The 15,840-nt window shown below is 39.7% G+C and overlaps 1 protein-coding gene across 4 annotated transcripts in view; it reads right to left on the bottom strand.

The window, feature by feature from the left end:
• LOC113428273 (sterol O-acyltransferase 2-like) overlaps nt 1–15,840 on the bottom strand; it is a 96,169-nt gene that overhangs the window by 15,089 nt on the left and 65,240 nt on the right. For 2 of the 4 annotated variants that reach the window (XM_087952815.1, XM_087952817.1), the window contains 4 exons: nt 8,882–8,957; nt 1,221–1,302; nt 980–1,025; nt 210–339 (listed from right to left, as the gene is read on the bottom strand). The exons of the other annotated variants lie outside the window; for them this stretch is intronic. In XM_087952815.1, the coding sequence (XP_087808941.1) occupies nt 210–339; nt 980–1,025; nt 1,221–1,302; nt 8,882–8,957 (334 nt within the window). The remainder of the gene's footprint in view (nt 1–209; nt 340–979; nt 1,026–1,220; nt 1,303–8,881; nt 8,958–15,840) is intronic. 4 annotated transcript variants of the gene reach the window in all.

Below are 15,840 nucleotides of genomic sequence, written 5' to 3'. Positions count from 1 at the left end.
CGAGTATGGGAATGCTGTAAAGTCCTAATGTGAAAAATGGTTATAAATCACTTTTTTCAGTGCTGTTGTAACTTTGAAGGTCACTAAAAAATGGTTGTATGTTGAGAACTACCTGTAGAACGTCTCTCTTCACTTTGTCTAAAACGTGATAGATCAGTCTGATCACTTATTCCTATTACAGGAATGAAATCATAATTGTTTCCACATACCAGGTAATACTGAATCAAAGATGGAGAGCAGCTGAATTTTGATGGTGAAGGGCTGCTTATGCATGTTGCTGAAGTTAGGGATTACATAGTATTTCATGAGGAAATTCACAAAGTATATACACGCCAGTAACTGTGGGACAGAGAGAAAAAACTCTACCTTAGTGATCTGCTTGTATCTCAGTGTTCTGGCAAGGCATACCAGTTGCCAGCTCTCGGCTATGACTAAGAAAAACCTTCTTCTGGTCTATGATCTCAGAAGCTGGATTTGGCTGCCATTTTAATATCCTATAGTACAATGCCCAAATGCTGTCCTCCTACACCAGCCCCTCTTTTGTTTAGTTTTAGTCAATCTGTCACAGATTTCTGCACCGCTCACTTCCTGAGTGGCCCTAAGTTCCATCAACTCTGCTCTCTTTCACACCCTTTTCTCCTGTGGGAGATATGTGGAAATATGTACATTGTGTCTAAAGTTTTAAATTGAACATTTCTTAGGGAAGTGACCTTGTTTGCATCAAAGTTGACTCAGGACAAATGTTATATCTCATTCACTCAAGGCTAAAGAACTCTGGGAAATTTAAATGATGGCCTTTGGTCACTCAGGGCTACTTAAACAATTATTGCTATTTACTACCTTGGCTGGAAAAGACACCTTAGGGGTCCCAGTCCAGCTAAGTCTTGTGGGAAAATCCAACAGTTCCCAAACACATTCCTAATCCAGGGAGGCCTGATAAAACCAACCAGCCAATGGAAACTTAATGTGTTTCTCTCACCTCAACCAGTTTTTGGATGACGTAATTCCAGCGGATGCATGAATCTCTATAAGGAAAGAAGTAGGATAGGATTGAGATATGATAAGAGAGCAGTTCTCTTTTCTTGGGAAATACAATGGTTACTACATCGTTCTGGGGGTCATGGGTCGTAGCTCCTGAAGCCCATTTTGCCCATTCCTTTTCTCATAGAGCTGAGAAACCAGGGAGCCCAAAAAGACAAGGACGATATGCAAGGAGTTACCTTGGATAGCTCTTTCTGTAGATCAAAGTAGGGCAGAAGAGAAAATATAAGTAGGTTGAGAATTCAGGAGGGCTTATCTTCCCTGGAATGGGGAAAAAAAGCAAAGGGATGGTTGAAGGTACATAGGGTCAAGTAGAGAAACATCAGTTTGTATGCTGAAGAAATAGTTGCCCTGGACACACATGACGCTCAAGTGTAGGCATCTTCTCTCTGCATACCATTTCAGCAGGAAAAACACAGAGCTTCATGTGTATGTGATGATAGCAGTAGCAATAGTACTTAGACTTATATACCACTTCATAATGCTTTACAGAGTCAGCATATTGTCCCCAACAATCTGGGTCCTCATTTTATCAAGAAGAATGGAAGGTCAACCTTGAGCCGGTAAGAATCAAATTTCTAGCAGTCGGCAGAATCAGCCTGCAATACTGCATTCTAACCACTGCTCTTTTTTCCCCAAACAAGTTTTATTTTTTTAGAAACAGGCTTACACAAACAAGGCATAAAACATAAAACCATCATCAAATTACATACATATAGTGTGTCGGTTGGTTACAAATCTTTTGTGCTTCCTCTCCATAGTCATCACTTATCATTTATATAAGTTCTGGTATTATCAATCTAATATTAATTATCAATTATTAGTCACTTATTTGACTAATCTGTTATTCACTGATTTTATACAAGATATTCTATATTTGCTATAAATTTATATTATACATTCTTTCAATGGTTATACATTTTTATACATATATTCTGTATCATTCTATTACCTTTAGAGTTTTCTAACATATTTCATTTCCATGTGTTTTTATCTAACCATTGATAAAATAAATCCTATATCTTATAAAATTGTTTATCTTCTTGTTCTCTAATTTCATATGTCAATTTACTCATTTCAGCACATTCCATAATTTTCTTAATGACTTCCTCCTGCATTGGCATTTTTACATTTTTCCAATTTTTAGCAAATACAATTCTAGCCGCTGTTAATACATTTACAATCAAATACTTCAGTTCTTTATTGTATATTTCCGGTATGATTCCCAATAAAAAATATCTCTGGTTTTAAGTCTATGTGTTGTTTTATCATTTTTTCCAGCCATGTGTGGATTTTAGTCCAATATCTTTTTGCATCTGGACATTTCCACCACATATGGTAATATGCAGGGGTGGGTTTCTATCGGTTCTGTCCACCTCTGTAGAACCGGTAGCTCTGAAGAGCAGCAGACATAGAACCAGTTCTATGTCTGCTGATGTTTTTGCCCACCTGCCCACCCGGGCTCTTACCTGACCTTTATTTCCTGATTTTTTCAACTTCAGCTGCTGTGCAAGGCACAGCTGAGTTAGAAAAGCAGGAAAAAAGGGCTTTTTGAAAGGCTGCTTCTCTGCACGCAGCATGCTGATGACGATTTACAGGCGCGCGCCAGCAGCGTGCAGGGAAGCACATCGTAAATCACCGAACCTCATAAACCACCGAAGTGGTAGTTAACCCTGTCGGATCCCACCCCTGGTAATATGAACGCAGTATCTGATGACATTTCCAACATTTATCCGATTTATTCTTAAACATTCTTGCAATTCTCGTCGGGGGTAGGTGCCACCTGTAAAACATCTTATACAAATTTTCTTTGTATGCAGTTGACATTGTCATTTTATAATTTTGAAACCACAATTTTTGCCATTTCTCTAGTTCAATCCCATATCCAAAATTTTTCCCCAAAGCAATCATTGTTTCTTTAAATTGCTCCTCCTCTAATTTAAACTCTAGTAAATGCCCATAAAGTTTTTAAATTACCTTTTCATCAGTACCTGTCAACATTTTATCTAAATCAGTCAACTTATCATAGAAACTTTCTGTTTTAAGATCTTTATCAAATCTAGAATGTATTTGCACATATGAAAACCAATTCATCCTTCTACCTTGCTCTTCCAATTCTTGCATAGATTTAAGTTCACCCTTTCCATTCAGTATCTCCCCATATCTAACTGTTTGTTCCTTTTTATATGTTATTGGATAAGAAAAAGCTTCAATAGTAGATAACCAAAGTGGAATTTTTAAGTAATGTTGCTTTTTAATCTTCTCCCAATTTAATAGCAATGCCTCTCGAATATAATGTCTTCTAAAATACCCCTGTATTTTAGTTCCCTTGTACCAGAGCAAAGCATGGCATCCCAACAGCAAATAATGTCCTTCTTAAAGTCAATAATCTACTGTTCCTTAGCATTATCCATTCCTTTCCCCACATCAAGTTTGTTGCTTGATAATATAATTCCCAATTAGGCAGGCCAAATCCTCCTCGTATTCTTGCATCTTGCAACAGTTTAAGTTTTATTCTTGCTTTCTTTCCCTGCCAAATATATTTCAACACTGTTTTATTTAAATCTTCAAAATACTCTTTCCCTAACCTAATTGGAATTGTTTGGAATAAGTATAAAATTCTAGGTAATATATTCATCTTAATTGTTGATATTCTCCCAATTAATGATAGTTGTAAATTTTCCCATTTTGTCAAATCTGTCGCAATCTGTTGTTTGAATTTAAGGTAATTATCCTCCTTGAGTGTATTGCATCTTGCTGTCATATGTATCCCTAAGTACTTAACCTTATTTGTGACCTGGATCCTCAGAACTTCAGCCAATTCTTCCTTTTGTCTTACTAACATGTTCTTTGTTAATATCTTTGTTTTATCTTTATTTATTTTCAAGCCTGCTACCTTTCCATACTCTTCCATCTTTTCTATCAATTTGGGTGCTGTTTCTAGTGGATCCTCTAATATGAAAACCAGGTCATCTGCAAATGCTTGCAATTTATATTCTTCCTTTTTAATTTTCATTCCTTTTATGTCTTTTTCTTCTCTAATGTTCCTATTCAACACTTCTAATGTTAACACAAACAACAGAGGCGACAGTGGACAACCTTGTCTAGTCCCTTTTCTTATATCAATGAAATCTGTCAATTCTCCATTTATCATTACCTTTGCAGTTTGTTTATATCGTTTCTATGGCTTGAATAAATTTCTTACCAAAGCCCATCTGTTCCAACTGTAATAACATAAATCACCAATTCACATTATCAAAGGCTTTCTGTGCATCTAAAAACATCAAAGCCGTTTGTTTTCAGGATGTGCCTCGTAATATTCCAAAGTATCCAGAATTATTCTCATATTGTCTTTAATTTGCCTCTTTGGCAGAAAACCGTTTTGATCAGGATGAATAAAATTAACTAAATATCTTTTGAGTTTTTCTGCCAATATTGAACCAAAGATTTTATACTCTGAATTTAGCAGGGATATAGGTCTATAATTCTTAACTTGATATGGGTCTGTGTCTCCCTTCGGCACAAGTGTAATATATGCTTCTGACCATGATTTGGGTATTCTCTTCTTTAACATAACTTCATTCATAACTTCTAATAATGAAAGATTCAGTGATTCCTGGAATGTCTTATAAAATTCCGCTGGCAATCCATCCGGACCTTGTGCCTTTCCATTGTTTTGTTTTTTGAGTGCTTCTGTTAATTCCATCATTGTTATATTCCCTTCTAGCATCACTTCAATGTCTTTGGGTATGTGGGGTAGGTTCGCTTCTTGCAGATATTGTTTAACTCTTTCCTCCTCTACATTCTCTTGTTCATACAATTTTCCATAGTAATCTTGTAGAATTTTTGTCTTCTCTGTATTTCCATAGCAAACTTATCCTCGTTCATCTATTAATTGAATTATCTTTTTTGATTCTCTCTCCTTTCTCAATTTATAGGCCAGCCATCTGCCTGGTTTATTTGCATCTTCGAAATAGTTCTGTTTAGCATTTCTAATTTTTGTGCTAATTCCTCCTTTTCCATTAGCCCCATTTTATGTTTGATTGTGTCCATTTTAATTTTAATGTCCTTTTTTGTGGGAGTTTCTGCAACTCTTTTTCAAGTCTCTTGTGGTCATCCTCCAATATTTTAAAGGTTTTTTTCTGTTTTCTGTTTCTTTTTCTTGTATAGTCTATTATCAAGCCTCTGATGTAGGCCTTCATCGTGTCCCAAAGATTCTGTAATGATGTATTCTCTTTTTTATTTTCTTTGAAAAAGAAAGCCAATTCTTTCTCCATTTTCTGTTTAAAGTCCTTTTGCTTTAATATCATATTGTTTAAAGTCCATCTAGATCTCTCCTTCTGTCCTTTCCATGTAACTGTCATTGGGTTGTGGTCTGCCCAAGTACTTGTTTCTATGTCAATTTCCTGTATATTAGAAATCAGTTCCGTTGACATCCATATCATATCTATTCTGGACCATGATGCATGTCTGTTTGAGTAAAAAGTGTATTGCTTGTTTTTAACATTTCTCTCTCTCCATGCATCTTTTAAATTTATTTCCTCTGTCATTTGGAAAAAGGATTTTGGAAGAGTCTTTCTACTTTCCTTTGTTGTTTTCTGCATTTTATAGTCCAATTTCTCATTAATTTTTCCATTGAAATCTCCCATCATACAAATGTTAGCATAGTCCAATTCAATTATTTCCATATGTAATTTTCTATAAAATTCTTCTTGATTATCATTTGGAGCATAGATTGCTATTAAGAGTATTTTTACATTATTGTCCATTATCTCCACCATCAAAATTCTTCCATCATCATCTGTATAAATCTGTTCCGCAGGAATTGTATCTTTAATATATAGAACCATTCCTCTCTTTTTTTTACATCGTATCAACGCTGTAAATATTTTCCCTAAATTTGGCCATGTCAATATTTGTTCATGTTGCTTTTTAATATGCACTTCCTGTAGGCAGATTATATCAAATTTTAGTTTCTCTAATTTATGGAATATTTTTCTTCTTTTAATAGCTGAATTAAGTCCATTATGTTAATTGTAATCAATTTTCTCTTTTCCATTTTTACACTTTATAAGAGGGATTTGTTGCTCTAGTAGATCTCGGTTCTTGTTGCTCTCTGGGTTCACCGCCTACAGCACCTTCTTCTTTTTCAGTTGTTGTTAGACATTCCTCTTGGAATTCAATTAATGACTCTTCTTTTCTTGTTTCCTCCTCCTTTCCTCTAAAATATTCTAAATAAAATAGCTCAGCCTTTTCAATTGAATCAACTCTATGTCTTTGTTCCTGCCAGGTGAACATGAGACCTTCTGGTATCAGCCATCTGTAATTGACTCCTTTCTTATGTAATACTTTAGTCAGAAACTGATATTCCCTTCTCATCTCCCTCACTCTTCTCAGTACTTGTTTCAGAATCACAATTTCCTTGTCCTTATACTTTAATGTTTTCTCTCTGCAGTATCTGTGTTTTAATAGTTTTCTTAGTGAATCTTATATGGACTTCTCTTGGTAATTTATTTCTCATTGTATATCTTGTGTAGACACGAAACACCTCGTCCATTCCATCCATCATCTTCTCTTTAGTTATTTCCAATGCTTCTGCTAAGATTTCTACCATTATTGCAGCAAGGTTTTCATCCTTTTCTTCTTCTTCTGTCGATTTCCCATCCCAATGATCCACTCTTATCTTTTTCAACTACACTCAATCTAGTGTCAATATCTCCGATTTTCTTATCTCTTTGTACATCTTGTTCTTCAATTTTCTGGAATCTGTCCTCATATTTCATCATCATCTGTTGAATATTCTCAACTTTTTCATCTGTCTTTTCAGTTCTTTGTTCAATATTCTCTGTTCTCTTTTCAATATCCTCTGTTCTTACTTGTATCTTTTGGATTCCTTGCATAATCATCTGCAGTGTCACTTCCTTTTCCTTCTCTGTTGCAACATTGTCTGTATTGATCGTTGTCCTCCAGATGGTGAAGAGGAAGAAGTTGGTATTGAAGAACCCGTGGCTGTTACTTTTCTGCTCATTTTCCAATATTTAATAATAATAATAATACAAAAAAAGCAGCTACAACACCAACAAAAAAAAAAAAAAAAGGAAAAATCTTCAGGCACTTGTATAACTTAATCCAACTGGTTCCAATTATTAAAAAGAAAAAGAAAAAGAGGAAGAGGTGAAAAGGAAGAAAAGATAAAAAAGGTTTAAAAGAAAAGACTATATATTTTCCTTTAAAAAAGAAAAGGATAAGGCAAACAAGAAAAAAAAAATTCAAATTCCTGCACCAAAAAGCTGCAGTCCAACTATGAATAACCAAATGAGGGGGAAGTTAAAAAAAAGTAACAAGCAGTTCTGCCACTATATAGTATCCAAGGCTCTTTTGATGAATTTCAAACAGAATTTACAGTTCTCTTTACAAGGTCACTTCAATTTTCTTTCTTTCAATTTAAGACTTTCTTTAAACTCCAGACTCCGGCTACAAATAGCTTCACAGAAGAGTGCCTGTAAAAACAAGCTTCCATGCTCATCCCACTATCTTCTCAGTAAAAAGCTCAGAGTCCTTGAATGCAACACCAATGCATAAACAAATAAAGAAAACAATGTATCCAAGCCTCTGGGTGGCAGTGTTACTTATTTCCCTCTACTTTCACTTCCCCTCATATATCCAAAGCCAAGAATAAGGATAAAAAAGAAAACAATAAAAAGAGAAACAATAAGACATCAAAAAAGAAAATGAAAAAGAGATCCTAAGCAAAAGAGACTTTCAAAAAAGTTATATTTTTTTTTAAAGAAACCAGTCCAGTTTAAAATGGAAAAATCTTTTACCAAATTCCAACAATAAAAAGGGGGGGAAAATCACTCAATTTAAGCTTAATCTCACTGCTTAACCTTTTCTATCTTGACTTTTGATTTAACTCTCCAAAGATAGTAAGTAGAAATTGTCTCACCAAACTGACACACTTTCTTTCCAGCTTTCTCCCATTCCGGAGTTGTCCCAGCTTCAGCAGCTTTGATGGCCGCCTCTCTGCCGCTGGAAAAAAGGGCTTCTCCTGGATCTACCAGGGACGTTGCGATGTCCCTGGGATTGACAGGATGTGCCCTTCTCAATCACCATCTCTACGGGATGGTTTAGGTCCAAAAGGACCGTCCAGCAGAGGAGATATCGACGGCGATCTTGGAGCTTCAAGATCGTGTGTTGTACCGCCGCAACGCCAGCTCCGCCCTCTCATTCTAACCACTGTTCTTTTTATTAAGATACTTCTTATGTATAAAAGGTACCTCCAAAACCAAGATGCAGAATTCAGCTTTCTGAAAATCTGTTTCTATTGGTATACAAAAGCAACCAACAAGGAAAACGTCTATTTCATGTGTTCACAAGGCTATGTATAAGAAAAAATGCAATCAATAACATATTGCACTACATGCCAGATTTTTTAAAAAAAATTGAGTTGTTTTGTATCCTGATAAGATAAAAAATTGTTAAATAAATAAATCACCCATCTTCTGCAGCTCTTCATGCAAAATTAAGTCTGACAAATAGGAGAAATTGTGATTTGGTGAGAAATATGGGGAAATATAACTTTTATTAGTATCTTGCTATGCTTAAAATCTACTTACAACATCTTCCATACTCAATCACTGACAGGCAAATGGAAAGTGTAAACCAATAGTTCCATAGGTTGAGAAAGTCTGTAATAGCAATTAGTATGCAGAGGACAATAGTTGCATGATTATCTTATGCTACAACTAAGATGCTGCATGCGGTGGAAGATCAGTTTGGGGACTGTGAGGGCAATTACAGCCATCGTAATCATCACTAAGGGACTCCAAGTCAAACTCACCAACTTGGTCCCTGGCATGGAGAAGAGGCGGCATCGATTCTCTCAGAAATGAATAGCTTTTCATCAGGAACCGGATCTATGCCAGAGAGGGAAATGAACAAGGAAACTGTGTGAGGTTGAGTCATGTTGTAGAGGACTTTAGTATTCTGCTATGCTACCTATCTGGCCTTTGGTACCATCCTTCAAAGAAAGGAATTACACCCATTAGTTAAGCAGGATGGGGTGATCTAAGATGTCTCTAATGCTCCCCATGGTGGATCCCATGGTGCTCCAGACATTGTCTGTCTAGACTTCTCAGACAGAAATGCCCCCTGCACACTCACTTGGCTAACTGTCAGCTATACTGCCTGCTGATCTTTCTGCTCAACTTCTTGCTTGGATGAAATCTGCTTATCTTCCAGCTTGCAAGAAGAAAGTATATTTGAGGCCATGGCAATTGCTACTGCATACCATGTTCAGGGCAATGCATAGTGAAGCATATGTCTTTAATCTGGCCATCCTTGATGCTCCTATTTGGGATTTGTGAGACTTTTACTCCAGGGCATCCAGAGGGCACCAGATAGGAGAAAGCTACTTTAAACCTGGAGTCAGGTTGCCATGTATTCTCTGCGCAATGGCATATATATGGCCTGTGTTTTCTAGTATAAATTTATGCTGCAGGGGGCTTTTGTAGCTCTTGTTGCTATTTATACTTTCCACACTGAGATTTTCTGTGGCAATCAGAATACCTTCAATAGCACTAACATTTACACTTATATGCCACCCAGTGGTGGGATTCAAGCAGTGGAACCTTGTGTCACGAACACTCCTGTTTGCGACCAAATCGGGTGGCAAACAAAAAAAATCCACCCAATTTTTGAATCAGGTCACGATTCAAAAATCAGATGGCGAACAAAATCAGCGCAGAAAGATTCCCTTTCCACGCCGATTTCCCCTTCGCCACCATTTTTTTTGACTGCACCCATGCACAGTCAGTCGTGCTTCCAGACACGACCAAATCGGGTCATGACTGGAATCAGGGAATGGATTACCTGAGGCTCCACTGTAATTTAACAACCAGTTCTCCTAGTGACTGGTTGGGTGGGCATGGCTTGAGGGGGTCATGTGAGCATGGGCCCTTGGGCTGACAAAATAAAAGCCCATCTAAAGATTTTGACTGTCTGCCAAGCCTGCCTGCCAAATGCTGGCAAAAGGAGGCTGGGGGGGCGGGGAGAGAAGGCCTGATGGAACGCCCCATTTTCCTCCTCCATTGGGCTGTCTGCGCTGCACTGGATTGGGATGGAGAGAGTGGGGAAGCAAAAAGCCTATTTGGTCCGTACGTACTCACCAGCACGACAGCGAATCTCTCTTCCAGCTTGCCGAGTCCGGCATTGGGAGCTTGAGGAGTAGATTGTTTGCCCTGAAGTCTGTCTGCTGCTCTTCCTAGCCCAGCTCTAGCTGCAGCTGAACATTGGCCAATTTTCTTCCAGCGCCCGTTCCGGGAATCCTGGGAGCGGCAACATATTGCATACCTTTCACTCTGAGCAGCCCGGACTGGAAAAAGGGTGGCTGGGGTGGAGGACCGGTCCTCCTTAACACGTTCCAAACTTTTGCTGCTGCTGCAAGCCTGGGTTTCTTACACAAGCATTGGAAGCCCAGTACTCCTTCCCCATCCAGTCAGCCTGCACTTCCTTCTCCAGGCACCGATTTCCCCAACGCTCCATGTGTGCACCCCCCCAAAATTTTAAAGAGTTAGAGCTGCGGGGAGGCAAGGCACACTCCTCTGTTTCTCTGTACAACTGGCCAGGGGCGGGATTCTACCAGTTCTGACTGGTTTTATAGAACCCCTGCTTAACTTTCTAAGCAGTTCGGAGAACCGGTAGTTAGAAGAAATCTCCTTTTGTTTTTTTCCACCCTTATTACATTCTTGGCAGTATGTCTAGACTTACTGTCTCCAAAGGAGGGGGTTTTTTTCCTTGATACTTTCTTAAAGGGGAAGGGTTGTTTTAAGCTTTTTACACTGCTGTTGGGAGGAAATACTCTTCTGGAAATACTTCTTCTTGGCTAGCTAGAAAGATTGACATTCAAACGTGAGTTTACATACCCTTTCTGAGTTTTGGTCTAAAACTGGTTTTGGATGAAATTTAATTCCGTGCTTGGTGACGTTTAATCCTGTGTTTATTTATAGGATAGTTTTCCCTACTCAGCTTTGTTTGGAAGGAAAAAGATTAATCTCTGTTTCTGAAAAGAAACTGGTTTGAGAAATCTGACTAGTTCCTGTATTTACTTGTTCTGGTAATTGGTTTAACAAGCAACAGCTACTGTTGTGATTTAATTATTTGTATTGTGCTTGAATTTTTTCCTGCCTTGTGGTTTCTTTTTCCATCTGGGGAGGGGGTCTTCCTTCACTGCTTTAGTGGTATCTGGAACTGTCCTTTTGGGACAGTTGTACTTCCAAGAGGCAGGATGCAAGCTTGGCAGTGATTTTTTTTAATGCCTTTCTGGGGAGCATGTGATGTTTCCTTAAATCTGGATGATTTCCTCAGGATATCTTGTGAGATGAGTGAGACCAGCTGGTATCTAAGATTGGTTTTCCTGGCTGTGCTCTTTCTGGAGAGCTTAAATGACCTCTTTGCTAAAGGGTTTCACTTTATGAGCAAGAGTTGGCTGCTGATAGTTATCATTGCATTTTAACTATTTTAATTCCTCAAGGTGCTCTGGCACCCTGCCTGATTTGTAACTCTGGCTTGCAGGTATTTTTAATCTAATGATTGGTGTTTAGGGAAGCTTTTTGTATTTTTGTACAGGTAATCCTTGACTTACAACAGTTCATTTAGTGACCATTCAAATGGTCATTACAATGGCAGTGAAAAAGTGACTTATGACTATTTTTCACACTTATGACCGTTGCAGCATCCCCAGTCATGAGAGACCAGGGGAGAAGTGCCCCTTGATGTGAGTGACATCAAGTTGGCCACGCCCACCCAGTCACATGACCACCAAGCCACAACCACCAACTAAGCCACGCCCACAGAAACAGTTGTTAAAAAATTTGAATCCCACCCCTGCAACCGGCCTTGGAAAATCCTGCCCTCACAGTTGCAGGCCAGCAGCCAGAGCCGGGCTTGGGGCAGCAGCAACGGTTCGGAGCTTGTTAAGGAGAACTGCTCCACCCCAGCCATGCATTTTCCAGTCCAGGCTGCTTAGATTGAAAAGTGTGTGTCAGCTGGTGCTCCGTTCAAAATCCAAGAAAGAAATACTTAGACTCTTTTAATTAGAGAAAATATATCTTTTACTGGAAGTCAAGTGGTAGCAACAAAAGAATTCTGAATCTGAGGAAATAGGCGCGCGTAAATCACATATACAAAGTGATGGCAATGTTCCCACCCCCAATAGTTCAAATGGGTCTTCCAATTAAAAGTTGTTAATAATATCATGTGGACATCTTCAGGTGGTGATGAGGCTTCTGTCCGTTGACCTTGGCATAGTTTGATAAAGGTTTCTCCATTTCTGAGAATCCAAAATTTCTTTAACTTCAAAATGTTGTTCGCCTTCAATCAGCAATGGTACAGGAGGATCAATCTGGGTCGGTCTCAAATCAGAAGTATGTTCAGGTTTTAACAGACTAACGTGGAAAACAGGGTGGATTCATCGAAGAGTTTTTGGTAATTTCAGTTGGACTGCCACAGGGTTTACAATTCGTTCAATTGAGAAAGGGCCAACATACTTAGGACCAAGCTTGTTTGACTTTTGGGTAGTTTGCAAATATCTGGTGGACAAAAAGACTTTGTCGCCCACCTGATATGGTTTTTGTGGAGTTCTCTTTTTGTCTGCAAATTTCTTATGAGCTTGATGTGCATCATCTAATGCTTTATGAGTAACCGGCCAGGTAAGCTGGAGTTGTGTTATCCATTCATCTAATGACTGAATGTTAGGCTTCTCACGTGGAAGTTCAGGTATGGGTACAAAGTCTTGCCCCGATGCCACTTTGAACGGGGTAAACCCAGTACTACTATGTACAGAATTGTTATATGCCACTTCAGCAAATGGCAATAGGTCAGCCCAATTATCTTGCTGATAATTTATGTAACATCTAAGGTATTGTTCCAATACCGCGTTAGTCCTCTCACAAGCCCCGTTAGTTTGGGGATGGTGGGCGGAGCTTAAGCCCTGAGCGGAGCCCAATAACTTCAGGAACTCCTTCCAAAAGTTTGAGGTGAATTGGACATCCCTATCTGAGATTATGCGTTCAGGAACCCCATGTAACCTGTAGATATGTAAAATAAACAGTTTAGCCAACATTTTTGCAGATGGGATCTTCGAACAAGGTATGAAATGTACTTGTTTGGAAAACAAATCAGTTACCACCCAAATAACTGTGTTTCCCCCACTTTCAGGTAATTCCACTATAAAATCCATAGAGATTTCCTTCCATGGAGCCGTTGGTTTAGCCACATTTTGTAACAATCCTGCTGGCTTACCAGGAGGCCGCTTGGCTGAGGCATAAATAGAACAACTAGCCACATAAGTTTCAATGTCCTTCTTCAAAGTAGGCCACCAAAATTGCTGTTTAACCAAGTGTAAGGTTTTCACAAATCCAAAATGACTAGCCGCTTTAGAATCATGAGCTTGCTGTAATATTTAGGTCCTCAGTTTCTCTGGCACATATAACTTGGCTCCCACCCATGCCAATCCATCTCTAACTGTACAGTTATTTGAGTGAGCAAGGAACCAGTCATCAAGTTTTAGAGCATCTCTTAATTGTGCAGTCAGATCATTCGATAAATCCACTTCCTTCTTCTTTTTTTGGGCTCTGGTAACTACTGGAGCTGCCAACTGTTTGGTTGGGACAATCGGCCGTACCACTTCCTGGCGAGCACTATTATATTGAGGTAGTCTAGATAGAGCATCCGCCATGAAGTTCCTCCCCCCTGGAATGTACTTCAATGAAAAAATAAAACACTTAAAGTACTGTGCCCAGCGAACTTGTTTGGGGGACAGCTTCTGGGGCGTTTTTAAGGTCTCCAAATTTTTATGATCAGTCCACACCTCAAATGGGTGTTTTGCTCCTTCCAAGAAATGTCTCCAAGTTAACAGCGAACTGCAAAAGCTTCTTTTTCCCAGACAGCCCACCTCCTTTCAGTTTTGGATAATTTACGGGAAGTATATGCACATGGTTGTAAAGTCCCCATCTCATTTGCTTGCAGTAACACAACTCCAACTGCTACGTCACTCGCATCGGCTTGGATCACAAATGGAGCATCCATGTCCGGGTGCTTGAGCACTGGTTCAGCAGCAAACAGTCGCTTCAGCTTTTCAAAGGCAGCTTGACATTCCATGGACCACTCCAGTGGCTTACTAGGCTTTGGTTTCACCTCCCCTTTGGTTTTTAGGAGGTTTATGATAGGCAGTGCTATCTTCGCAAAAGCCGGGATAAATTGTCGGTAAAAATTGGTGAACCCCAAAAAACTCTGAAGTTGTTTCCTGGTGCGTGGAGGGGCCCATTCCAATATGGCATGAACCTTCCCCGGATCCATTTCTATGCCCTCATGTGAGATGCGATAACCCAAACAGTCAATTTTCTCCTGATAAAATTCACACTTGGATAATTTTGCATACAGGTTAGCGGCTCGGAGTTTTTCCAAAACTGACCGTACTAGTTTCACATGTTCATCCCGAGTTTCCGTGTATATAAGGATATCATCAAGGTAAACCAAAACCCCTTTGTATAAATGTTCATGTAACACTTGATTGATCATTTGCATGAATATTGCTGGGGCCCCTGTAGGCCAAAAGGAAGAACGTTGAATTGAAAACAACCTATCGGGCAGTTGAAAGCGGTTTTCCATTCACCCCCTTCCTTAATTCGAACCCAATAGTATGCTTCTCTCAAGTTGAGCTTCGTAAAAATTTTCCCCTTGGCCAGGTGGGCCAACATGTCCTTCATCAAGGGGAGGGGGTACACGTTTTCCACGGAAATCGCGTTCAGGTTTCTATAATCAACACATAAGCGAAGGGAGCCATCTTTCTTTTCACGGAACAACACTGGGGCTGCTACCTGGGGTCTAGCGGGCTGGATGAAACCACGTTCCAAATTCTTATCGATAAATGACCACAGCTCTTCTAGTTCCCGCGGTGTCATTGAGTACAGCTTCGGTTTCGGGAGTTTCACCCCGGGTAAAATTTCAATACTACAATCTGTGGAACGATGAGGCGGAAGCTCATCCGAGGCCTTCTCACTGAATACTTCCTTTAAGTCCCAATATTCCTCCAGAATTTTCTCCTCCCCCTTCAGTTTCTCAGTACCCATGGAGGCCAGTTCAGTGGGATTCTTGAGTTTCAGTTGAAATTGCCCCTCCCCTTCTGGGCGCTGGTCAGTACGTATGCGCAATGACCCCCCTCCTCCAATCAACATGGGGGTTCCATTTCCAGAGCCAGGGCAATCCCAGTATTAGCGGCCGTTCCATCCCAGGGGCCACAATAAAACACAAAGTCTCTCTATGCTTCCCCATTGTCATTTCTATGGGTTCCATTATGAAATGTGCAGGGCCTCCCCCAGCTACTGATCCATCCAATTGGCAAAAAGCTATGGGTGTTTTTAAGGTCTTTAGTCTTAAGCCCATTTTCTCCACTACTTCCGAGCTGACTATGCACCTTGTGCACCCAGAGTCTAACAAACCTAGCATTTTCCCTTTGGCCCCCTCAACTTCACTGGAATGGTCATAGGGCCCTTGTTTGGACTTACCAGTGAGTCATCTTCCGATTCGAATTCACTCTCTTCAGAGGAGGTTGGAGTTCCCAGCTCCTCTCCTTTCGGAGGGGCAATCTCTACAACCCCCTCTGCTTTAAGCGCTGTTTTGCAAGGCTTTGCTGGGGCTTTTTCAGGTCTTTTCCCTCCTCCTGACGCCCCCTTTAGTTCTAACTTGGCCCGGCAGTCTGCAGCCCGGTGACCTTCCTTCCCACATCGGAAGCAAGCAGTG

This window comes from Notechis scutatus, chromosome 1 (assembly GCF_049901735.1).
Source record: "Notechis scutatus isolate UNSWTSFEM ecotype Mainland chromosome 1, rNotScu1.2, whole genome shotgun sequence".
Taxonomy (NCBI): Eukaryota; Metazoa; Chordata; class Lepidosauria; order Squamata; family Elapidae; genus Notechis; species Notechis scutatus.
The sequence above is the reverse complement of the archived record's forward strand: the minus strand, read 5'-3'. Positions and strand labels throughout refer to the sequence as shown.